Genomic DNA, 20,341 nt, shown 5'->3' on the forward strand with positions numbered 1-20,341 from the left:
ACAGAACAATTTAAAAACCAACTTCAATTAGAATTATTGAAGATTAACACGTTAATAAAATATAAAAAATTAATTAATTTAATTAGTTTGAATTTTTCTCAATTTTTTAGCAATTTTTTCTTCTTTCTTTCTTTCCTTTTCTTGTTGCTTTCTCTTTTTTTCTATTTCCCTTTTTTCTTTCTTTTCTGCTTTGATTAAAAAATTTTTTTCTCGTTTTAACGCTAATTTTGTTTTTGTTCTAACAATAATTGCTTTTTATCATTTTTTTTTGTTTTTTTAACTCTAACCAGCGAACTCACTTGTAATCACTAAAGGCAAATGTATTTTATTTTTATTTGTATTTTTCAATGACTTTTTTATTGTAGGATAAACTAAAATGTTTTTCAAGGTTTCTTCTTTATTGTTTGAAGTTATTGATATTTGAGTTGTACAAAATTTTTTAATATTATTATTTAAGTCATTGTTTAATCTATTTTCATGTAATTTATTTAAAATAGAAAATTTATTTAAATTTTGCTCAGTATTAAGCAAATTTTCATTACCTTCGATTACAAACTAATCTACTGAATTAATTACAAGAGAATTGTTTACATTGTTCTGAAAAAAAAAATCATTATCGATTAAAATATTTGCAGCAGAAAATAAATTTATATTAATACTTGAACTGTTATTGCTTTCACTTCAAGAGTCTTCTAACAAATTTAAATCCATGTTCGACAAAGAATTATATCCACAATCAATAATTTTTATTGGAATCATAATCAATCTCTCCGATTAATGCAATAGACTCATTAATTGTTTCAAAATTATTATTTGATTTACCTATAATAAATAATAATAAATGCATATAATAAATAATAATAAATGCATATATATGTAGATATGAATATACATATATACATATTAAAAAATATAAACATATATACATATAAAAATAATTTAAATATAAATTGGTCGTAATTTAATATAATAATATACATTAATCAAATCTAAAAATTGTATATATTAAATTTGATGAAATAGTTAATCATTTTTTATTGATGAATATTGATTTATACATATCACCTTCAAAAACATCTTCATCAGAGATAGGAAATTTAGAATTTTCGGGTAGGGATCGTTCAGTACATATAGTTATAATTTTACCAACTACTTCATCAACGAACTTGCTCCATGTATCGAACAAAGCTTTATATTTTACATTTCCACTCCAAACATTTTCATTAGCCTTGAAATCTTTAAACTGTTGTAAAATGTTCGATTCGATATTTTTTTCTAGCATTTCCAGAGATTTTTTATTTAATTCAGAAATATGGTTATCATTTTTCATATTTGTAGAGGGGACGGTTTTGAAAAAAAAAAGGGAAATTTTGTGAGAAATTCTGAGAAGGGGAAGAGGAGCGCGCGGGAAATTCCAAAAGATATTAGCAAATGGCGAGAAAACATATTTAGTGGCAGTAAAAAGTGTTGGACATGCGGGAAGACGGGGCACTTCCGTGCGGAATGCCCTGAGAACAAGGGAAACGGGGAATAGTTGAACTTGGTGGGGCGGGTTCAGCTTATACAAAAAATGTTTTGAATTTTTGCCGTTCTTTATATAAAAATAGAATAAGAAATTGCGATTTTTGTTATAGAGGAAAGTTAGATGGAAGTGATTGCACTTTCAAGATAGACACGGGCTCTGGCATTTTGATTCTGAATAAAAATTTAATCGAGGAAGGAAAAGAAATGTTAAAGGTTCGGAATTGTAATTTAAAATACCCAATAAAAAAAAAAACTCCCAGTCAATTTAAAAGTTGTAGTTAATGTAGAAATCGAAAAATATTCTGTTAAAATGCCAATGTTTGTAGCTGAGATTTCTGATGACTGTATATTAGGTATTAGATTTTTTAAAGGATGTCAACTTATTGTTAGAGAATTTTTTTTATATAAATTTTCAAAATTCGAATTTTAATAAAGAAGAGATTTATTGCTGTTTTCATGTTGAGAATTCTCGAGAGAAAGTCCCTTCTATCCCGAGAAAAATTTTTGCAAATAACTCTGAGGGTCTCCACTGTGAGACTCAAAAAAAAATTTTTGCAAACTTTGTAAACGAATACCAGAATGTACTTTTGAGAGCGTCCAGAATGGCCACGTTGGAAATGGACACGAAAAAAACGACATGAAGTACATTTTCACCACGTTCGAAATGGCCATGTTCTAAATGGCCACGTACGTTTCATCCACTTTCGAAATGGACACGAGAAATACCGCATAATGGTTATTTTGGCCACGTTTGAAACAGGCACGTTCGCAATGGCCATGTTCGTTTTGATCACGTTTGAAACGATCACGTTCATAATGGCCACGTTTGCAATGGCCACATTCGAAATGGTCACGTTCAAAATGGCCACGTTTGCAATGGCCACGTTCATATTACCCACGTTCGAAATGGACACGAGAAATACTGTATGAAGCTTGTTTTGGCCACGTTCGTAATGGTCACATTCGAAATGGCCACGTTTGAAATGGTCACGTACATTTTATTTGAGCGCAGCGGTCATATCCTCATGCTTCTTGGTCACAAGCACATGCTCTGTCTAGCACAAGCCATGCAAGAAATACGCGCTAACCCATGTACATTGCAAACGAAGTAAAGTTCAGATGTGTTTACAGATTTCCAATACAATGTACATGGCTTAGCGACTTGGACGAGGTGGTTGAGGGAGGAGGACCGAAGGCCCCCCTTGCACCCGCCCCGTGCGCGCGCGCGTGTGTGTGTGTGTATGTGTGCGTGCGCGAAGCATTCTCTGCATCCCATGGGTTTGCGATTTTTCACACAAAACAAGATGCTCTTAAAAATACGTATGTAAACATTTGATATTCATGTATTTTTTGCATAGCTTGTGCTAGACAGAGCATGCGCTTGTGGCCAAGAAGCATGAAGATATGACCGCTGTACAAGCTCAATTAAAACGTACGTGGCCATTTCGGACATGGCTATAGCAAAGGTGGCCAATACGAACGTGGCAATTACAAACGTGCTCGTTTCAAACGTGTCCAAAACAAACTTTATGCGATATTTCGTGTGTCCATTTCGAACGTGGTCTTTATGAACGAAATGTCTTCATTTTCGCATAGTACAATTGGACACGTTGCAATTGCCCACCGTGCTATTAGAAATGAAACATTGCACACCGTTCAATTGCGCACAGTTCGTTTGGACACAGTTTGATTGGACACCGTTCGATTGGACACCGCTCAATTAGACACCGTTTAATTGGACACAGTTCAATTAGACACCGTACGATTGGACACCGTTTGATTGGACACAGTTTGATTGCGCACGGTTCGATTGGACACCGTTCGATTGCGCACGGTTCGATTGGACACCGTTCGACTGCGCACCGTTCAATGGCACACCATTTAAGTCGCAAACCCATGTGGTGCAGTGAATGCTTTACATATACACACACATACACACTTCGGCCGCCCCCCTCCCGCATCCACCCCGTTCAAGTCGCTAACCCATGTACACATTGCAAACGCAGCCATAATGTATAAATATTTAATATGCGTTTGATTGAACGGTGTGCAATTGAACAGTGCCCAATCGAACGGTGTCCAATCGAACGTTATCCAATTGAACGGTGTCCAATCTAATGGTGTCTAATTGAATGGTGCCAATTGAATGTGCGCAATGTTTTGTGTCTAATAACACGGTAGGCAGTTGCAACGTGTCCAATTGTACTGTGCGCCACTGAACCTCTCCCTTTGCCCAAACGGGGATATTCCGAACGTGAGCAAATTATACCCACTCGTATTTTCTGAGGAAATTGTTGCTGAAAATTGTAAGATTATTGAACATGTCATAAATGTGAAAGATTCTTCCTCCATACACTTACGGAAAGAAACTACAACGGATTACAGAAAATTATATTGCAAGAACTACATAAAAGTATTACACGAAATTACAGGCTGAAGTATTGTAATATTCTATAATATTTTCGCATTACACGCTCGGATTACAGGAAAATAACCTGTAGTATCTTGCCTGTAATATCTAGCGTGTAATATATTGTTTTTAATATATTGCCGAGTATTTAGAGCTTGAGCTCTAAACATGAGTTTTCGCTGCCTTATCTCGCGCGTTGTCGACGTGCCGTGTCAACGGCTTTCGGCGATAAGCGAACGGTAATACAGCGATCACTCGCTCCCTGCATGAACCGAGACTTTGTGAGTCCATGCGTGTCATCCGAGGACCGCATGATTTTCCGCATTTAGGGATCGCGCTACGTTTCGGCGCGATCACCGATCGCACCGATCGTCAGTCTTGCGCCTGCTCTTGCCCGCCAAGCAACTCACAATTTTCTTTTGGCTTTTCGCCTTCTCTAAAACTCTAACATCCGCTACTCGGTGGTATTCCTCGTCTCAAGTATCAAACTCAAACTCAACTCATTTTGAATTTAAGATTTCCTTTTTTTGTAATAATAATAATAATAACAATAACAATAACAATAACAATAGCAATAGCAATAGCAATAGCAATAGCAATAGCAATAGCAATAGCAATAGCAATAGCAATAATAATAATCTTTATTTAACGGGTATATACCTTTTGGTGTACATCAAGTCGAAAATAGACAAATAATTAATTCAATAGTAGATAAGTAATGCAAAATACAAGGGTCTCATGATATCCGAGTCGCGATAGCATTAAAGTTAGTTTACGCTTTAAGGCAGATTCACTGTTGTTAAAAAAGTCGATTCGATTAGATAAATTATTTGCGAAATCTATTATTTTAGTGATGGGTGAGAACAAGGCATGTAGAGTGCGATGGTACTCAGCATAGAAGAGGGGGTACCGTCTGAGGCTCCTGGCAGGAATAATAAACTTTAAACAGCTCAGTAAATACGGACTAATAATATCACTATTTAGAATTTTATGTAGAAAAGTGAGGTCAAATATAATTCTTCTATGATTTAAACTTAGTAGATTTAACTGTCGCATAATGATAGAATAGTCATGATAGTTGAATTCCAGGATTGCCCGCTTTGTATCCATTCCATCTAAGGAACTTATGTTGGTCACGTTCAATTAATAGGTTGTGTAGTTTGTAATAGGGGGACCAGACCACAGAGCAGTACTCCAACTTAGAACGGACCAATGCACAATATAACATTCTAAGGGTAGATAAATTTTTAAAATGCTTTCCCTATCGAAATATAAAACTGAGCATTCTGTAGGAGGATGAGACCGTGGTTCGAATATGTTGATTAAACGTTAAGTCATTTGAGAATAAAACGCCAAGATCGCAAATGTTATTTACTATCGGGAGATTAGAATTTTTTAGTGTGTAGCCTGACAAAACTGGGGCACGTCTGCGCGCAAATCGAATGGTAAAACACTTTGACACATTAAGACGGAGAGCATTTTTTTCACACCAGATTTCAAGCGTATTTAAATCGTGTTGCAATAGTTTCGCATCTTCAGAGCCATTAACCCGTCTAAAAAGTTTAAGATCATCAGCATATAATAAATAATTACTATACTTAAAATGAGCACCAATGTCATTTATGAATAAAATGATTAAGAGTGGACCAAAATTGGATCCCTACGCCAGATAAAACATCCACTCCTCTTGATAAACAGTTCTTAAATTTAACAATTTGGGTTTTTCCAAAAAGAAAGCTTGAAATCCAGTGCAAAATTAAACCATCGATTTCCAGGAGTTGAAGTTTACTCAGCAAGCGCCCGTACTCCACCGTGTCAAATGCTTTCTTAAAATCGGTATATATTGAATCAACCTGAGAGCCACTCTCAACTTCGGAGATTAGGTAATTATAATAACTGACAAGATTAGTAGACGTTGAACGACCAAGCACAAATCCATGCTGCTCATTGCCAATTAAATTTCTACAGATTGATCCAAGTTTACACGCAACTATACAATCAAATATCTTTGGTATAACACTTTGTTTACAGATGGGGCGATAATTTGAGATCGACTGACGATCCTCACTCTTAAAAACTGGCGTTACTTGACATATTTTCCATTTATCCGGAAACACGCCCTCAATTAATAACTTATTGAAAATAAGCCATAGAAATCTAGAAGCAATGTATTTACAAGATTTCAATATTAATGGGGGAACCCCATCCAAGCCCATAGTACATTTCGGTGAGAGATCGTCAATCGCCTCAAGTACATCGGAAATACTTATATCTAGTGATAAAAGATCGAATGAACACAGAGAATCATGAGCGTAGTCAACGTCTTTTTCACTCTTTTCCTCACAAGCGTATATCGATTTAAAAAAATCTGCGAAACAGTTTGCAATTTGCAGATTATCACAAATTATTTTGCCGGAGTGTAAAATATGAGAGGCATAAGAATCAGAGGTACTCGTATTTTTTATGAATTTCCAGAATAGTTTAGAATCTCTCGGTAAGAAGACTTCTGTCGCATCCACAAAACTCCTCCAGCATACAGACGAATGAGATTTACATTACGTTCTTAAATTGGAAAATGCAAGGTAATCACAGTACGGAGGATTACTTGTACTTCAGGTGGGCAATTTTTTTAGCTCTTACCAGAGAAACAAGTTCTTTGGAGAACCATGACGGGAAAGACGATTTTACAATGGTGTGAGAAGGTACAAATGCAGCAATTACTGCATTCAAGTGAGAATAGAGGATGTCAAGCGCCTCATTCACAGATTTATCCGCGAAAGCAGCATCCTAATCTGTCATATTCAAATATTTTTCAATTTCAGCATAGTCAGCACGCTCGAAGCACTGTTTAATAAATGCAACCTTCCCAGAGTGAGACCGCAGAGGACAGGGCAATAAAAACTTTAGCGCTGGGTGGTGTTCGTCACATGGAATAAGGGGCTCAATAACCTCGCCAATTCCAAGAATTTTTGTATTTGAAAAGACAAGGTTAAAGATCCTTCCACGCATATTCCTTACTGAATTATGCTGCATGAAACCGCCGAGATCAAAATATTCAGCAATTTCATCCATGTTTCTGCCCTGCGATTCATTCATTACAGCATCATTTATGGAAGAATTTGACCAAGATATATTTGGCAAATTATAATCACCACATATGATAAATTTGGCCGACGAATAAGAATGCCAGACATCCATAACACGACAATGGGATTCATAAATGTCAGGAGAAGAGTTCGGTGGAATATAGACTAAAACGAAAACATACCGGCTATAATTTACTTTGACCTCGACAAAGATATGTTCAACATTGAAGGAGGACACAGTAACAATAAGACGACAATAAAAACAATTTCGAATCGCAATCAAAACACCGCCACCACGTGTAAATATGCTGGTGTGCTCATCTCTATCACGACGGAAAACCGAGAAATTCCTCAGGCTCAGTTCAGCATCTAAAATGCCTGGGTTTAACTATGTTTTTGTGAAGATAACGACATCAAATTTAAAAACATTAGAAGTGATTGACATAAACAGATCGGATAGCTTCGTTCTTAAGCCTCTCACATTTTGGTAATACACCAAAAGGTAGTCTACACGTTTTTTTAACGATATTTATTTCTTAATTTAACAATTTTAGGCACTCCGTTAAAAAATCAAATAGTCATGTTGGTACAGCCCGCGTTTTTCAGGTCCTCAAGTTGTTTCCTAACACTATTGAGATGGTCCCTTTGCGCCCTCGTGCGATCCTTGATAGTAACCGGGCCAGTGTAGGAGTTTCTTCACTTCAGAATATCAAGGGCTTTAGACTTGGTTGAAAAAGAGACTCGAATAGGCCTTGTGTTATTCCCTGAGCTCCCGCCAAGCCTCCGAACACTAATATGAGAGGAATCCAAAGGCTTTATTTTACGTACCATCTCCTTAGCCAATGATCCCTCGAGACACCTTTTCTCGTAGAGGAGAACGATTCCTCAAGATTGGAAAAAATCAAATTGGAAGATCTGCTCTCTCGTTCCATAATTTCGCCAATGAGATTCTCACGGTCCACAGAAGGAGTCATGGCAGTTGCGCTACCATTTTTAATATTTGAAATTCTTTCCGTTAGGCTGCGTATATCTAAAGCAATTTTCTCTAGCTCCGAACGATATAGCGCCATCAGCTCCTCACGAAAGAGTGCAAACTCCGCTCGGATAATTCCTCTGACATTTGCAATTAGTGAGTCTGAGATATCGTTTAACGTGGTAAGACATAAGAGAAATTTTCCATTCGAGTGTGGATGACCAGCGCGAGAGATGCATCCAGGATGAGAGGCAACGCCACATTCATTGCAAGTAATCGGTTTAGCAACCGTAGTGCCACAGCCCTTGCACAGCTTCTTGTCCAAGGGATTCATGTTTCAAGTTTGAAAAATCACGACAAAGAGTTCCTTTGCATTCACTTCCACAGAGATACTTAGGAGTTTAGAGATATCCTTCACAGAGTCGTATAAATAAATAAGACAAGAGAGGATAAACACGTCTGTTCTCTTAGACTGTTAGAACTAAAAATAAAAAGAGTGACTGTGAATTAAACGAAACAACTTCTGAGTGATCTACATTTTTGTGTTCATCCTTTCCTCCAGCGAGTCCCCGGATTCGCGCAACAAGCCCTCCGTGCTCAACTCTGAGCGGTTCCGGCATTCAGCGCGAGCGTACGCCGTCAGCAACGCACTCGCGCGCACACCGAGGTTACAGGATAATAGCTTGTAATATCACAGCGGGATTACAGGAAAATAATCTGTAAAGTATAGTTATACACGAAAAAAAAAAAAAGTAAAATAATGGAAAAAATCGTTTATTTAAAAATTACGTGCATGAAATTTGTACATCGTTTATGGCCGGTACATCAAATGTGGTTAAAAAGTGATACAATAAATTTAACAAATTTCAAACAATATTTATGGTAATAATTTATATGATAAGACTCGTTACCTCAAATTTCATGGATTGCTGCTGGCATTACACGTTAAACTACAGAGAGTCCTGTAATAACAACACAACTGTAATATTTATTGGCTTTCTTTCCTGGTAGTTTCTTTCCGTTAGGGTAAAGCAGGTTTCCCGTAGGATTCCTATTCAAATGAAAGAAGTTTATGAAATTTTAAAGGAAATGAGAACTCGTGGGGTCATTGAGCAGTCACAAATCCCTAGCGATTTTAGTTAAAAAGAAGAACGGTTTCATAAGATTTTGTGTGAATTTCCGAAAACTAAACACTGTAACTAAAAAAGACTCCTACCCCTTTCCCAGGATTGACGAAATTCTTAATCGACTATTAGGTAACGCTTGGTTTTCTACTTTAGATTTAAAAAGCGGCTATTGGCAGCTGAAAATTCGTTCGGAGGGTAAGGAAAAGACGGCCTTTTCTATTGGCAATGGGCTCTGGAAGTTTACAGTAATGACCTTCGGTCTTCGTGACATTCTTGCTACATTTGAACATTTAATGAAGAAAGATTTTCTGAAATTGATATCTAAAATTTGTTTAGTTTGCTTGGACGGGAGCGGTGCACTTGCACACGGTTCAAATGGACACGGTGCATTTAAACACGGTGCTTTTGGACACGAATCTTACGCACGGTTCAAATGACCACAGTGCATTTGCACACTGTGCATTTGGACACAAAAGAAATTTTATTAAAAATTTAAACCAGTTACACGTACACGTAAAATTTTGCACACAAAAAAATGCCCACCGTTCACTTGAACACGGAAAAGTTGCACACCATTCATTTGCATACCGCTCACTTGCATACCATTCACTTGCACATCGTTCACATGCTCACCACTCATTTGCACACCAAGAAATGCGCACTGATCATTTCCACATGGAAAGATGCACACCGATCATTTGCACACAGAAAGATGCGTTCCGATCATTTGCACACGGAAAGATGCGCACTGATCATTTGCACATTGAAAGATGTGCACCAATCGGATCCAGTACACTTGACCGACAATCACTTGATCAACAGTTCATTTGACCGACACCGTTTGGCCGACAGCACACTTGGCCGACAGTATCACTTAATCGACAATTACATGATCGACAAGTACACTCAACCGACACGATTATTTGACCGACAGTTCACTTAACCGACACCACTTTGCCGACACACTTGCTCTGAGTGAGTTCCAGATGCGCACAGTACAAACGGACACAGCAGACTGACAAGGGAACCTCGCGAACTCGAAAATTCTGATTTTAATGAAACTTGGCATAAATGTAGAGGGGGTAAATACATGAATTTAGAAATTTATCGTAGCTGCCCATAAACGGTTTAAAGGGGTGAAACCACCCTTCAAATATTGAGACATTTTTCGTTTTCCCGATATATCTCGTAAACTAAACAAAATATTAAAAAATGTTTTATACAAAAGTTTTACAATAAAAGTACTTCTATCTAACTACATTAATAAAATTAAAAAAAAAAATTTTTTTTTAATTAAAAAACAATTGTTAGAAAAAAAAATTTTTTTTATTTAATTACTGTAGTTAGATAGAAATACTTTTATTGTAAAACTTTTGTATAAAACATTTTTTAATATTTTGTTTAGTTTACGAGATATATCGAGAAAACGAAAAATGTCTCAATCTTTGAAGGGTGGTTTCACCCCTTTAAACCGTTTATGGGCAGCTACGATAAATTTCTAAATTCATGTATTTACCCCCTCGACATTTATGCCAAGTTTCATTAAAATCATAATTTTCAAGTTCGCGAGGTTCCCTTGTGAGTGAAACGGACACAGTAACAAACGGACACAGACCAAACGGACACAGTAACAAATGCGCACAGTCGCAAACCCGTGTGTGTGTGTGTGTGTGTGTGTGCAGAGAATGCTTTGCGCACACACACACACACACACACACGAGGGGGGTGCAAAAGGGGACTTATACGTCGGTAGACGTATAGAAATATAGAAGTCGCAACTCATGTGGTAAGTCTATTGGTTACTGTGACCGTTTGGTCTGTGCGCATTTGATCCGTGCTTATTTGGTCCGTGCGCATTTGGTCTGTGCGCATTTGTTACTGTGTCCGTTTGGTCTGTGTCTGTTTGTTACCGTGTCCGTTTCACTCAGTTTGCTGTGTCCATTCATTACTGTGCGCATCTGAGACTCACTCAGGGCAAGTGTGTCGGCCAAATAGTGTCGGTTAAGTGAACTGTCAATCAAATGATCGTGTCGGTTAAGTGTACTGTCGGCCAAACGGTGTCGGTCAAATAAACTGTCGGTCAAATAATCGTGCCAGTTAAGTGTACTTGTCGGTCATGTAATTGCCGATTAAGCGATGCTGTCGGTCAAGTGTGCTGTCGACTAAGTGGTGTTGGTCAAGTGAACTGTCGGTCAAATGAATGCGACCTGCAGCAATCATTTGCACACCGTTCATTTGCACACCGTTCAATTGCACATCGTTCAATTGCACACCGTTCAATTGCACACCGTTCAATTGTACACCGTTCAATCAAACGTAGATTAAATATTCATAGATTATGGCTGCATTTGCAATGTACATGGATTAGCGTCTTGGACGGAGTGCGGGAGGGGGGTCGAAGGCTCCCCTTGCACGGGAGCGTCCTAGATGCGCACAGTAATAAACGGACACAGCAGGCTGAGTGAAACGGACACAGTAACAAACGGACACAGACCAAATGGACACAGTAATAAACGGACACAGTAACAAACGGACACAGTAACAAACGGACACAGACCAAATGCGCACAGAGCGAAACGGACACAGTGCAAAACGGACACAGTAACAAACGGACACAGACCAAATGCGCACGGACCAAATGCACACGGACCAAATGCGCACACTGCACATGCGCACACTGCACGTGCGCACGGACCAAATGCAATCCATGTACATTGCAAGCAGAGTAAAGTCCACATAGCGACTTGGACGGGGTGGGTGCGGGAGGGGGGCCGAAGGCCCCCCTTGCACCCCCCCCCGTGTGTGTGTGTGTGTGTGTGCGCGTGCAAAGCATTCACTGCATCACATGGGTTTGCGACTTTCCGTGTATGCATTTGGTCCGTGCGCATGTGCAGTGTGCGCATTTGGTCTGTGTCCTTTCGCACTGTGTCTATTTTGCTCTGTACGCATTTGGTCTGTGTCCGTTTCGCACTGTGTCCGTTTGTTACTGTGTCTGTTTTGCACTGGGTCCGTTTGGTCTGTGTCCGTTTCACTCAGCTTGCTGTGTCCGTTTATTACTGTGCGCATCTGGGACTCACTCCCTTGCACCCCCTTCCCCTGTGTGTGTGTGTGTGTGTGTGTGTGTGTGTGTGTGTGTGTGTGTGTGTGTGTGTGTGTGTGTGTGTGTGTGTAAAGCATTCACTGCACCACATGAGTTTGCAACTTAAATGGAGTGCAATTAAGCGGTGTGCAACTAAACGGTGTGCAAATAAACGGTGTGCAAATGAACTGTGTCCAAAAGCACCGTGTCCAAATGAACGGTGTGCAAATGATCGGTGTCCATCTTTCCATGTGCAAATGATAAGTGCGCATCTTTCCGTGTGCAAATGATCATTGTGCGTCTTTCCGTGTGTAAATAATCAGTGTGCATCTTTCCGTGTGCAAATGATCGGTGCGCATTTCTTCGTATGCAAATGAGTGATGGGCAAGTGAACAGTGTGCAAGTGAATGGTGTGCAAGTGAGCGGTTTGCAAATGAATAGTGTGCAATTTTTACATGACCAAGTGAACGGTGGATATTTTTTCGTGTGCAAATATCCGGTGGTTAAATTTTACGTGTGCATATAACTGGTGCACATTTTTAATAAAATTCTTTTGTGTCCATATGCGCAGTGTCCAAATGTACCGTGGCCACTTAAATCGTGCGCAAGATGTTGTGTCCAAAAGCAACGTGGCCAAATGCATTGTGTCCATTTGAACCGTGTCCAAATGAGTGCCACCCTACTTGAATGATGTCATAAATTTTGGAAAAAAATTTTACTGAGATGGTTGAGAATCTTAGAGTAGTGTTTTTATGATTACGGGAAGCAAATGTAAAAATAAATCCCAAGAAATGTGTTCTTTTTGCAAAACATGTGAGATATCTTGTTCACATAGTTTGTGCGTTACAACAGATCAGGAGAAGATTGCCGTTGTGAAAAATTGGCCGGTGCCTCATACCAAGAAACAACTGTGATGCTTTCTTGGTTTTTTCTCATATTATCGAAAATTTGTTAAAGGGTTTGCTTCTTTGGCTAAACTGGTTTACGCTTTGACGGAAGATCGAGTTAAATATGAATGGGGGGAAGAATGTCAAGAAGCTTTTGGAAAAATGAAACAAATGTTGTCTTCCTGTCCCGTACTTTCTTTTCCAAGAGAGGAGGACGAGTTTATTTTGAACTCGGACGCTTCGAATACTGCGATCGGTGCAATTCTGTCTCAGAAACAAGAAGGAGAAAAGAGGATCATCGCTTATTTTAGTCGCGTACTTAGTATCAGAGCGTAACTATTGCGTGACGTGACGGAAATTATTGGCGATAGTCGACTCTATAAAAGCTTTCCGTCAATTATCTTTTGGAACGAAAATTTTTTATCCAAACAGATCATGTTTCTCTTAAGTGCTTAATATCTTTCAGGGACTTAGAAGAACAATTGGAGAGACTCCAGCAATAGGAGTTTGAGATTTCACATCGGAAGGGGTAATTTCATAAGAATGCAGATGGGCTTTTTAGACGGCAGTGCGAAATGCTCGGTTGTGAATATTGTGCTAAGGTTGAAAGGAAATGTTCTGGAGTGCAAGAGAAAACTCTTGCGCGCTTGATTCTTGTAAAAAAAATCTGAAGGATTGGCGGAGAGATTAGAGAGAGAATTCCAGTATCGCGAGAATATATCAGGCAAAGAAACGGGAATTCGTCCTTCTCGTTTGGAGTTGATGTCAGAAGACGTTTCAGCCAGGATTTATTGGCTGGGACGCTCTGTTCCTTAAGAACGGAGTGCTGTATAAGAAATGGGAGGCTCCCGATCTGGGCACTAATGTGTTTCAGCTGGTGGTCTCTCGGAACCGAGTAAAGGAAATATTGGATAAGGCTCATGGTTCTTCTGCCGTAGGAAATTTTGGAGTGAACGATACTCTTGATAGGATACACAAGCGATTTTACTGGGCTATCTGTAAACGGGATGTGGAAGATTGGTGCAAATCTTGCACAGTTTGTGTTACAAGAAAAGATCCTTCGGGAAAAGGTAAGTCTCATTTACATATTTTTAATGCTGCTGAGCCGTTTGAGAGGGTACAGATAAATATTTTAGGCCCTCTTCCTTCTACTCTATCCGGAAATAAATATTTGCTTGTCGTTGTCGACTGCTTCATTAACAAGGGAACGAACAGAACTGTCTCTCACCGATTTTAATGAGCTTTGGATATGTTGAAGAACATGAAAAAATATTAGACCCATATTTTTTTAGCGGCGTATCTCGACGCTTAAGAGTTGAAACCACTCTTCGAAAATAACGCATTTTTTCGTTTTTAACAAATATCTTCAAAAATATAAGGTTTATGAAAAAATGTTTTATACAAAATTTTTATGGCATTTTTTAAATAATCTGTACAATAGTATATTTAAATTTTTCAAAAACTTTAAACTTTTTACTTTATCACACTCTCACCCCTTTTTTTCAACATTTTGAAAATTTTGTAAGGACAAAAATTAAAGAGCATTAAAAGTCGAATCCATCCATATATAATAATATATGGGTTTCATTATTCTCAATTATTGACGAAACGTGATGATAATCTCGTGTTATAGGCGCCGTTAGAAGTTGCATTATTTCTTTAGCCGCGTCACATCCAATAACTGCCTCCCTGCGTATATTTTTATATTAGAACATAAAAACGGATTAATCTTAATTAAACATAATACCCAATGTATTACACGGTATAAAGCATAAATGCATATATATAACAAAAGTAGCATTCCACACGGCATGTAACATTGCTAAAATATTATAACGTTCGGAAATGTTATAGAAATATTTTATTAACATTTTAATTATAACTTTTCATTTTAAATATTTCAGAAATGTATTTGCTTCACGTTTTTATATAATTGCAAATGCAGTATTTTTGAAATTCTTTAGAAACAAGTTTAAAAAAAAGTTTGCTTTCATATTTGACTGTTTCTGTAATATTATAAAAAAAGTGACAAATATAATATTTTAGAAGTATTCCTAAGACATTATAAAAGTAACATTATATTTACATTGCACAAATAATATTTCCATAAAATGTTAAACGCAATATTGTATTTAAAATATTTCTAATAAGTTTCTGAAAGATTGCATAAATAATAAAAAATTACATACACTTAAAATAGCTACTGTACGAAAATTTTATTGTATTTAATATTTTTGTTATTTATATTTTTATAAGATAATTATTTTTATAAGATAATATTTTTATAAGATATTCCACACTTTTGTGAAAACATTACATACATATTTCTGACAGATATTAGTGACCTATTTCGAAAATAAATGCAACGCGTTTTCCAACTTAAAACTTAACCCTCGGAGAACACACCTATTTTTTCGATCACAAAGAACACTGTGGGTCAATCTGACCCTACACACACTTTGATCGTCCACCATTTTAAATTGACGAGGGCGAACAACTTGAAAAAATTTCCAGATGTACTTGGAACATTGTTAAATTAATTGATATAAATAAAAAGTGCTGTTGGAATTATTTACATATTTTAAAAAATTCAAAAATAATTTTTTTTTTAAAAACGTAATTTACGAAAAAATTGTATTTTTTAATTTTTTTATATTTTTTAATATTTCTGGCTAAAAATTTACGTGTGTATTCTTGAAATGTAGTAGAATCAAGAAAAAAATTGTACTTTAGTGTAAATACCTTAAAAAAAAAGGTATTTATTTTGTTAGGTAATGAAAGTGGTTTTTGAGGTAAAAAAAATCAAACATATTTGTGAAAAAATTTTAGAAAAATTTATTTCTTATTACATATATGTGAATACTTTATTATTTAAATGACTTGTGGTAAAAGTTAACTTATTTATTGTCGGCGATGGCTTCACTATAATCTGAATACGACGTGTTAGTGTTTGACTGTACTGACACATTATTCACCTCAGAAGAACTGTTGCTATCAAAATATTCTTGCTCGATACGTACTAACGCATTCTAAATACGTGGCCGCAAACTATATGCCATCGTGCTCACTATTGAAAAATTGACGCTTAGTACACAACAGGGTCAGAATAACGCTATACCGACTTCAAATAATGCCCAACACCTATTAGGTGTTGTGCTGTACAAAAGGAGCATCTTAACATGTAGTTAGTACCCCAACAGGTAAAAGGCTTCAGGCCCGCCAATTTTCAAAATGCTTTCAAGATATTTATAATCAAATTCGAGGTAAGGGTCAAATTGACCCTATGTGTTCTCCGAGGGTTAATTTTTTGTGTTCCAATCATGTAACATAATTTTAACTAGTTTCATTACAAGAACAGGCAAAAACAGATATTTTTATAAATCATTCCATATATTATTTTGCATACATAAAAATCAGTAAAAAATTATAAATATTTATTTATAAATTTATTATTTAACTATACATGTTTCATTTTTCTGACATCTATTAAACTGATCTATAACAAATATGTATCAGTAAACATAAAGTACTCATCATGGATTATCACTAAATGTTAGTCTGCGTACGATCTTCGAGATTAAGTAACAGCGGCTAACAATTGGATGGGTGACCGTTTTTCCAATTGTAGAAATTAAACTATAATAGATATAATTATAGTTCGGGTAGTCGCGATATCTGTAAAATACCATTGCGGTGGAAGATTTGTGCATGGAGTGAGTCCCAGATGCGCACAGTAATAAACGGACACAGCAGGCTGAGTGAAACGGACACAGACCAAAAGCGCACAGACCAAATGCGTACGGACTAGATGCACACGGACCAAATGCGCACGGACCAAATGTGCACAGTCGCAAACCTATATGCAGAGAATGCTTTGCACACACACACACACACACACACACACACACACACACACACACACACACACACACACACACACACACACACACACGGGGGGGGGTGCAAGGGGGGGCTTCGCCTTCTCTCCCGCACTCACCCCGTCAGTAGAGGTGCCCGAAAAGTCGCAACCCATGTGGTAAGTTTGTTGGTTACTGTGTCCGTTTGGTCTGTGCGCATTTGGTCCGTGCGCATTTGATTCGTGTGCATCTGGTCCGTGCGTATTTGGTCTGTGCGCATTTGGTCTGTGCGCATTTGATCTGTGTCCGTTTCACTCAACCTGCTGTGTCCGTTTATTACTGTGCGCATCTGAAACGCTCTCTGCGCATGTGGGTATAAGTTAGACGAGAGTGTGCCGTTAGCACACGGTGCAATAACGCACATCCCGATAGCACACATAAAAATTTAATAAATTTCCGATAGCGCACATCCCGATAGCACACATAAAGATTTAGTAAATTTCCGATAGCGCACATTCCCTCAGCGCGCATCCCGATAGCGCACATCCCGTTAGCGCACATCCCGATAGCGCACATTCCCTTAGCGCGCATCCCGATAGCGCACATCTCGTTAGCGCACGTCCCGATAGTGTACATCCCGATAGCGCGAGTGAGTTTCAGATGTGCACAGATCAAAGTGAACACAACAGGCTGAATGAAACGGACACAGATCGAAACGAATTCACCCTGGTTGCAATGGAAGCGTCCCAGATGCGCACAGATCGAAACAGACACCACCAATCAGATTGCTGAGTTAGTTAGAATTAGGATAAATTTATAGAATTTGATTGGTGGTGTTCGTTTTGATCTGTGCACATCCGGGACTCGGTTACAATCGGAGACACAGATCGAAGCAGACACTGATCGAAATGATCACAGTGCGAAACGGACACAATTGGTCCGTTCCTTTCACTACACTGCTGCTCTGGTAAATTATAACGTTTTTGATCGGCTTGGGTTAATTGCTCTGGGACCGAAAAATGACGTCATAAAGCCAATCATGGTCATTCTTCTGAAAGAGGGAATAACCATGATTGGCCAGTTCTAAATAAAAAAAGTCCGAGACGGGTTAACCCAGCAACGGTCTAAAACACCATGAGGATGACGTCCCATGGCGCTTTTTTCAACATCGCAATAAAATGTGGCCATGGCAGTAAAACATGGCATTCAAAAATGCAGAGCTCTCATTAAATATCGCTCATCGCTCGTCACTTATCGCGTCTAGTGTGCGAGAGCCATAAAGGGACATCTACAATGGAGAGTCGTAAATCATAGCAGTAGTTGTAGAAAATATTTTCATTTCGTACTATTTTACTGCTTACGACCTACAGCAGACATTGACCCAATTCGTTGCGTATTTACGATGAACGTTCGGGCGCTCTGGGTTTGGTCGCCTCTCTATGATAACCGGCTTGTATGTTACTGCTACGTCGTCTGTATTATAGACAGCATAGCCATAGATTTAGTATTATTATGGCTAAAGCATTCCATTGTAGATGGCCCTTAAGAAATAAGAAATATGACATGAGATTTGCCTATTTTGTTACTCCCGGCTTTTTTAATTTGTCTTGCGATATCTAGTGGGCGTACAGAGATGAGTGGAAAGGTCGCTCATTGGACATCGCGTGTCGCGCGCGACAAAAATCGCGCTCGGCTGCCGAAGCCATTACTTCTCATTGCTTAAGGCACTTACACATGAATTGATATAACCATAACAATAAGGTTTACGCTTCAGATTGGGCGACCGTAACCGTAACCGGCTGAATCAAGTTCGTGATTGGTCGAAACCTTACTGTTATGGTTATGTCAATTCATGTGTGAGGGCCTTTAAGTGAGTCACACACACTGTGACGTGGCGCATCCGGGCGCCCGTCACAAGGGCACAGGACCGACCGAGAGGGTCGATCGGGGACGACTCCTCGCCGAACCGAGGGGGATGTGACTGTTATTTTATTTTATTTTTAATTTTTAGCTTCCGCGATACCGTTTTTCCAATTGTAGTAACAATCGTTTAAAGTAAAGGCGCCGAGTGAGGGCTCATCGGAAGAGTGTGTCAGAGGCGACGGAGGAGCAGCCGTCGCGGGAATTGCTGGGGACACTCGACAGTGGAAGGAGCGCCCCTCAAGGAGTTTCCCCGCCGCGCCGTGCATCGGGCCCCGCAGAACGTTTCCGTCCCTGAGCAAAGGATACCGACCGCGCCGACTAACAGCGCGGAGACACGACGGCTCCCAGCAAGGATCACGCTGTGGGCACGCACCACCGGACAGCAAACCGAAAGAGCGGCCACAGACATGGAACCGCCAGCCACCCCGATCGGATTGGTCGCGGCCTGGCCAGCCGGACCTACCGTAACGGCGGAAACAGGGAGCACATGGTTGGAGCACGTGTTCAGCACGGGCCGTTCAAGGGACGAGGCAGCGCGGCGCTGGATCGAGGATCACGCGGAAGCACGTGGATCCAGCAATAGCAAATCGAAGAGCGTCCGCGCATGCGCGACGGCTCGAGCCGGCCGGCGCGGGACAGGGGCTCCTGACTGTTCGGTTGACGGCGAGATAGTACGTGCCATAAGACGAGCCCTTGAGACCAACTTTGACGGACGAGAGTCAAGAGATTATTGTAAGGCCATCACTCGGCAGCCACGCGGAATTCCGTAAGATTCGGTAAGGCGGTCGACTTTCGTGCGGGACCGGATAAGGGATACCGTTTGTCGTGTTACCGGTTACCCGAATCCGATACCGTTTTGCTGCTACTGACTTATTAGTGTGAAGGACTTGAAGTACTAAGTAGAGTCTCGTGGCCGCACGAAAGATCGGACCGACCGGCCCGAATATTTAATTGTTAAGTACGTCCCTCTCGGACAAAGCCAGTACCGACAGTCATATTGTGACTAAGAATTGATTTCTTCAGTACCGCGAATACCGAGTTAGAATATATTGTAATTAGAGTAATTGGCGAGCGGAGAGCCCCGACGGCCTCTCGCCGCGTAGAGAGAGAACAAGGTTTCCGCATTCTTGTAGTACCGACTTCCGGCTTCCGTAATAACCATTTCTATGAAATTAAGCAATTATATTGCGTGGAGTAAGGTCCACGATTGTTATAGACCGTACCTCGTATCTCTTACGAAAATATACTTAACCTTTTGATATTTAATTAGACATTGAGTACCGATTCTTTTCTACGACCTGCCTCGATCCGAGCTCTCCATACCCCTCGATTAATAAAGAACCACGCCCCTCTACCACTTCGAGAAAAGAGCCACCGGCATTAGTGACGCTTCCTATCCAGCTACCGAATTATAGTTAATTGTTGTGCGGCGCGGAAATCCGCGCCTGGCGCCCAGAAAATTAGAGCATTTTCGG

At 39.2% G+C, this 20,341-nt stretch overlaps 1 protein-coding gene across 1 annotated transcript; it reads left to right on the forward strand.

The window, feature by feature from the left end:
- Window positions 1-9,832: 9,832 nt before the first annotated feature.
- Window positions 9,833-17,735, forward strand: LOC118644319 (histidine-rich protein PFHRP-III-like). Its single transcript, XM_036282573.1, has 2 exons — window positions 9,833-10,020; window positions 17,468-17,735. The coding sequence occupies exons 1-2, from the start codon at window positions 9,833-9,835 to the stop codon at window positions 17,733-17,735; spliced, it is 456 nt and encodes a 151-aa protein (XP_036138466.1).
- The last annotated feature ends 2,606 nt before the right edge of the window (window positions 17,736-20,341 follow it).

Source organism: Monomorium pharaonis, chromosome 2 (assembly GCF_013373865.1).
Source record: "Monomorium pharaonis isolate MP-MQ-018 chromosome 2, ASM1337386v2, whole genome shotgun sequence".
In the NCBI taxonomy this organism is placed as follows: Eukaryota; Metazoa; Arthropoda; class Insecta; order Hymenoptera; family Formicidae; genus Monomorium; species Monomorium pharaonis.

What these genes read in the sequence shown, in the direction of transcription:
- LOC118644319 (XM_036282573.1), top strand. Translation starts at nt 9,833, where the DNA reads ATGCGTTCCGATCATTTGCACACGGAAAGATGCGCACTGATCATTTGC. An exon ending in GACAATTACATGATCGACAA is followed by an intron (nt 10,021 to 17,467) that starts GTACACTCAACC and finishes ACATTCCCTCAG; the next exon opens with CGCGCATCCCGATAGCGCAC.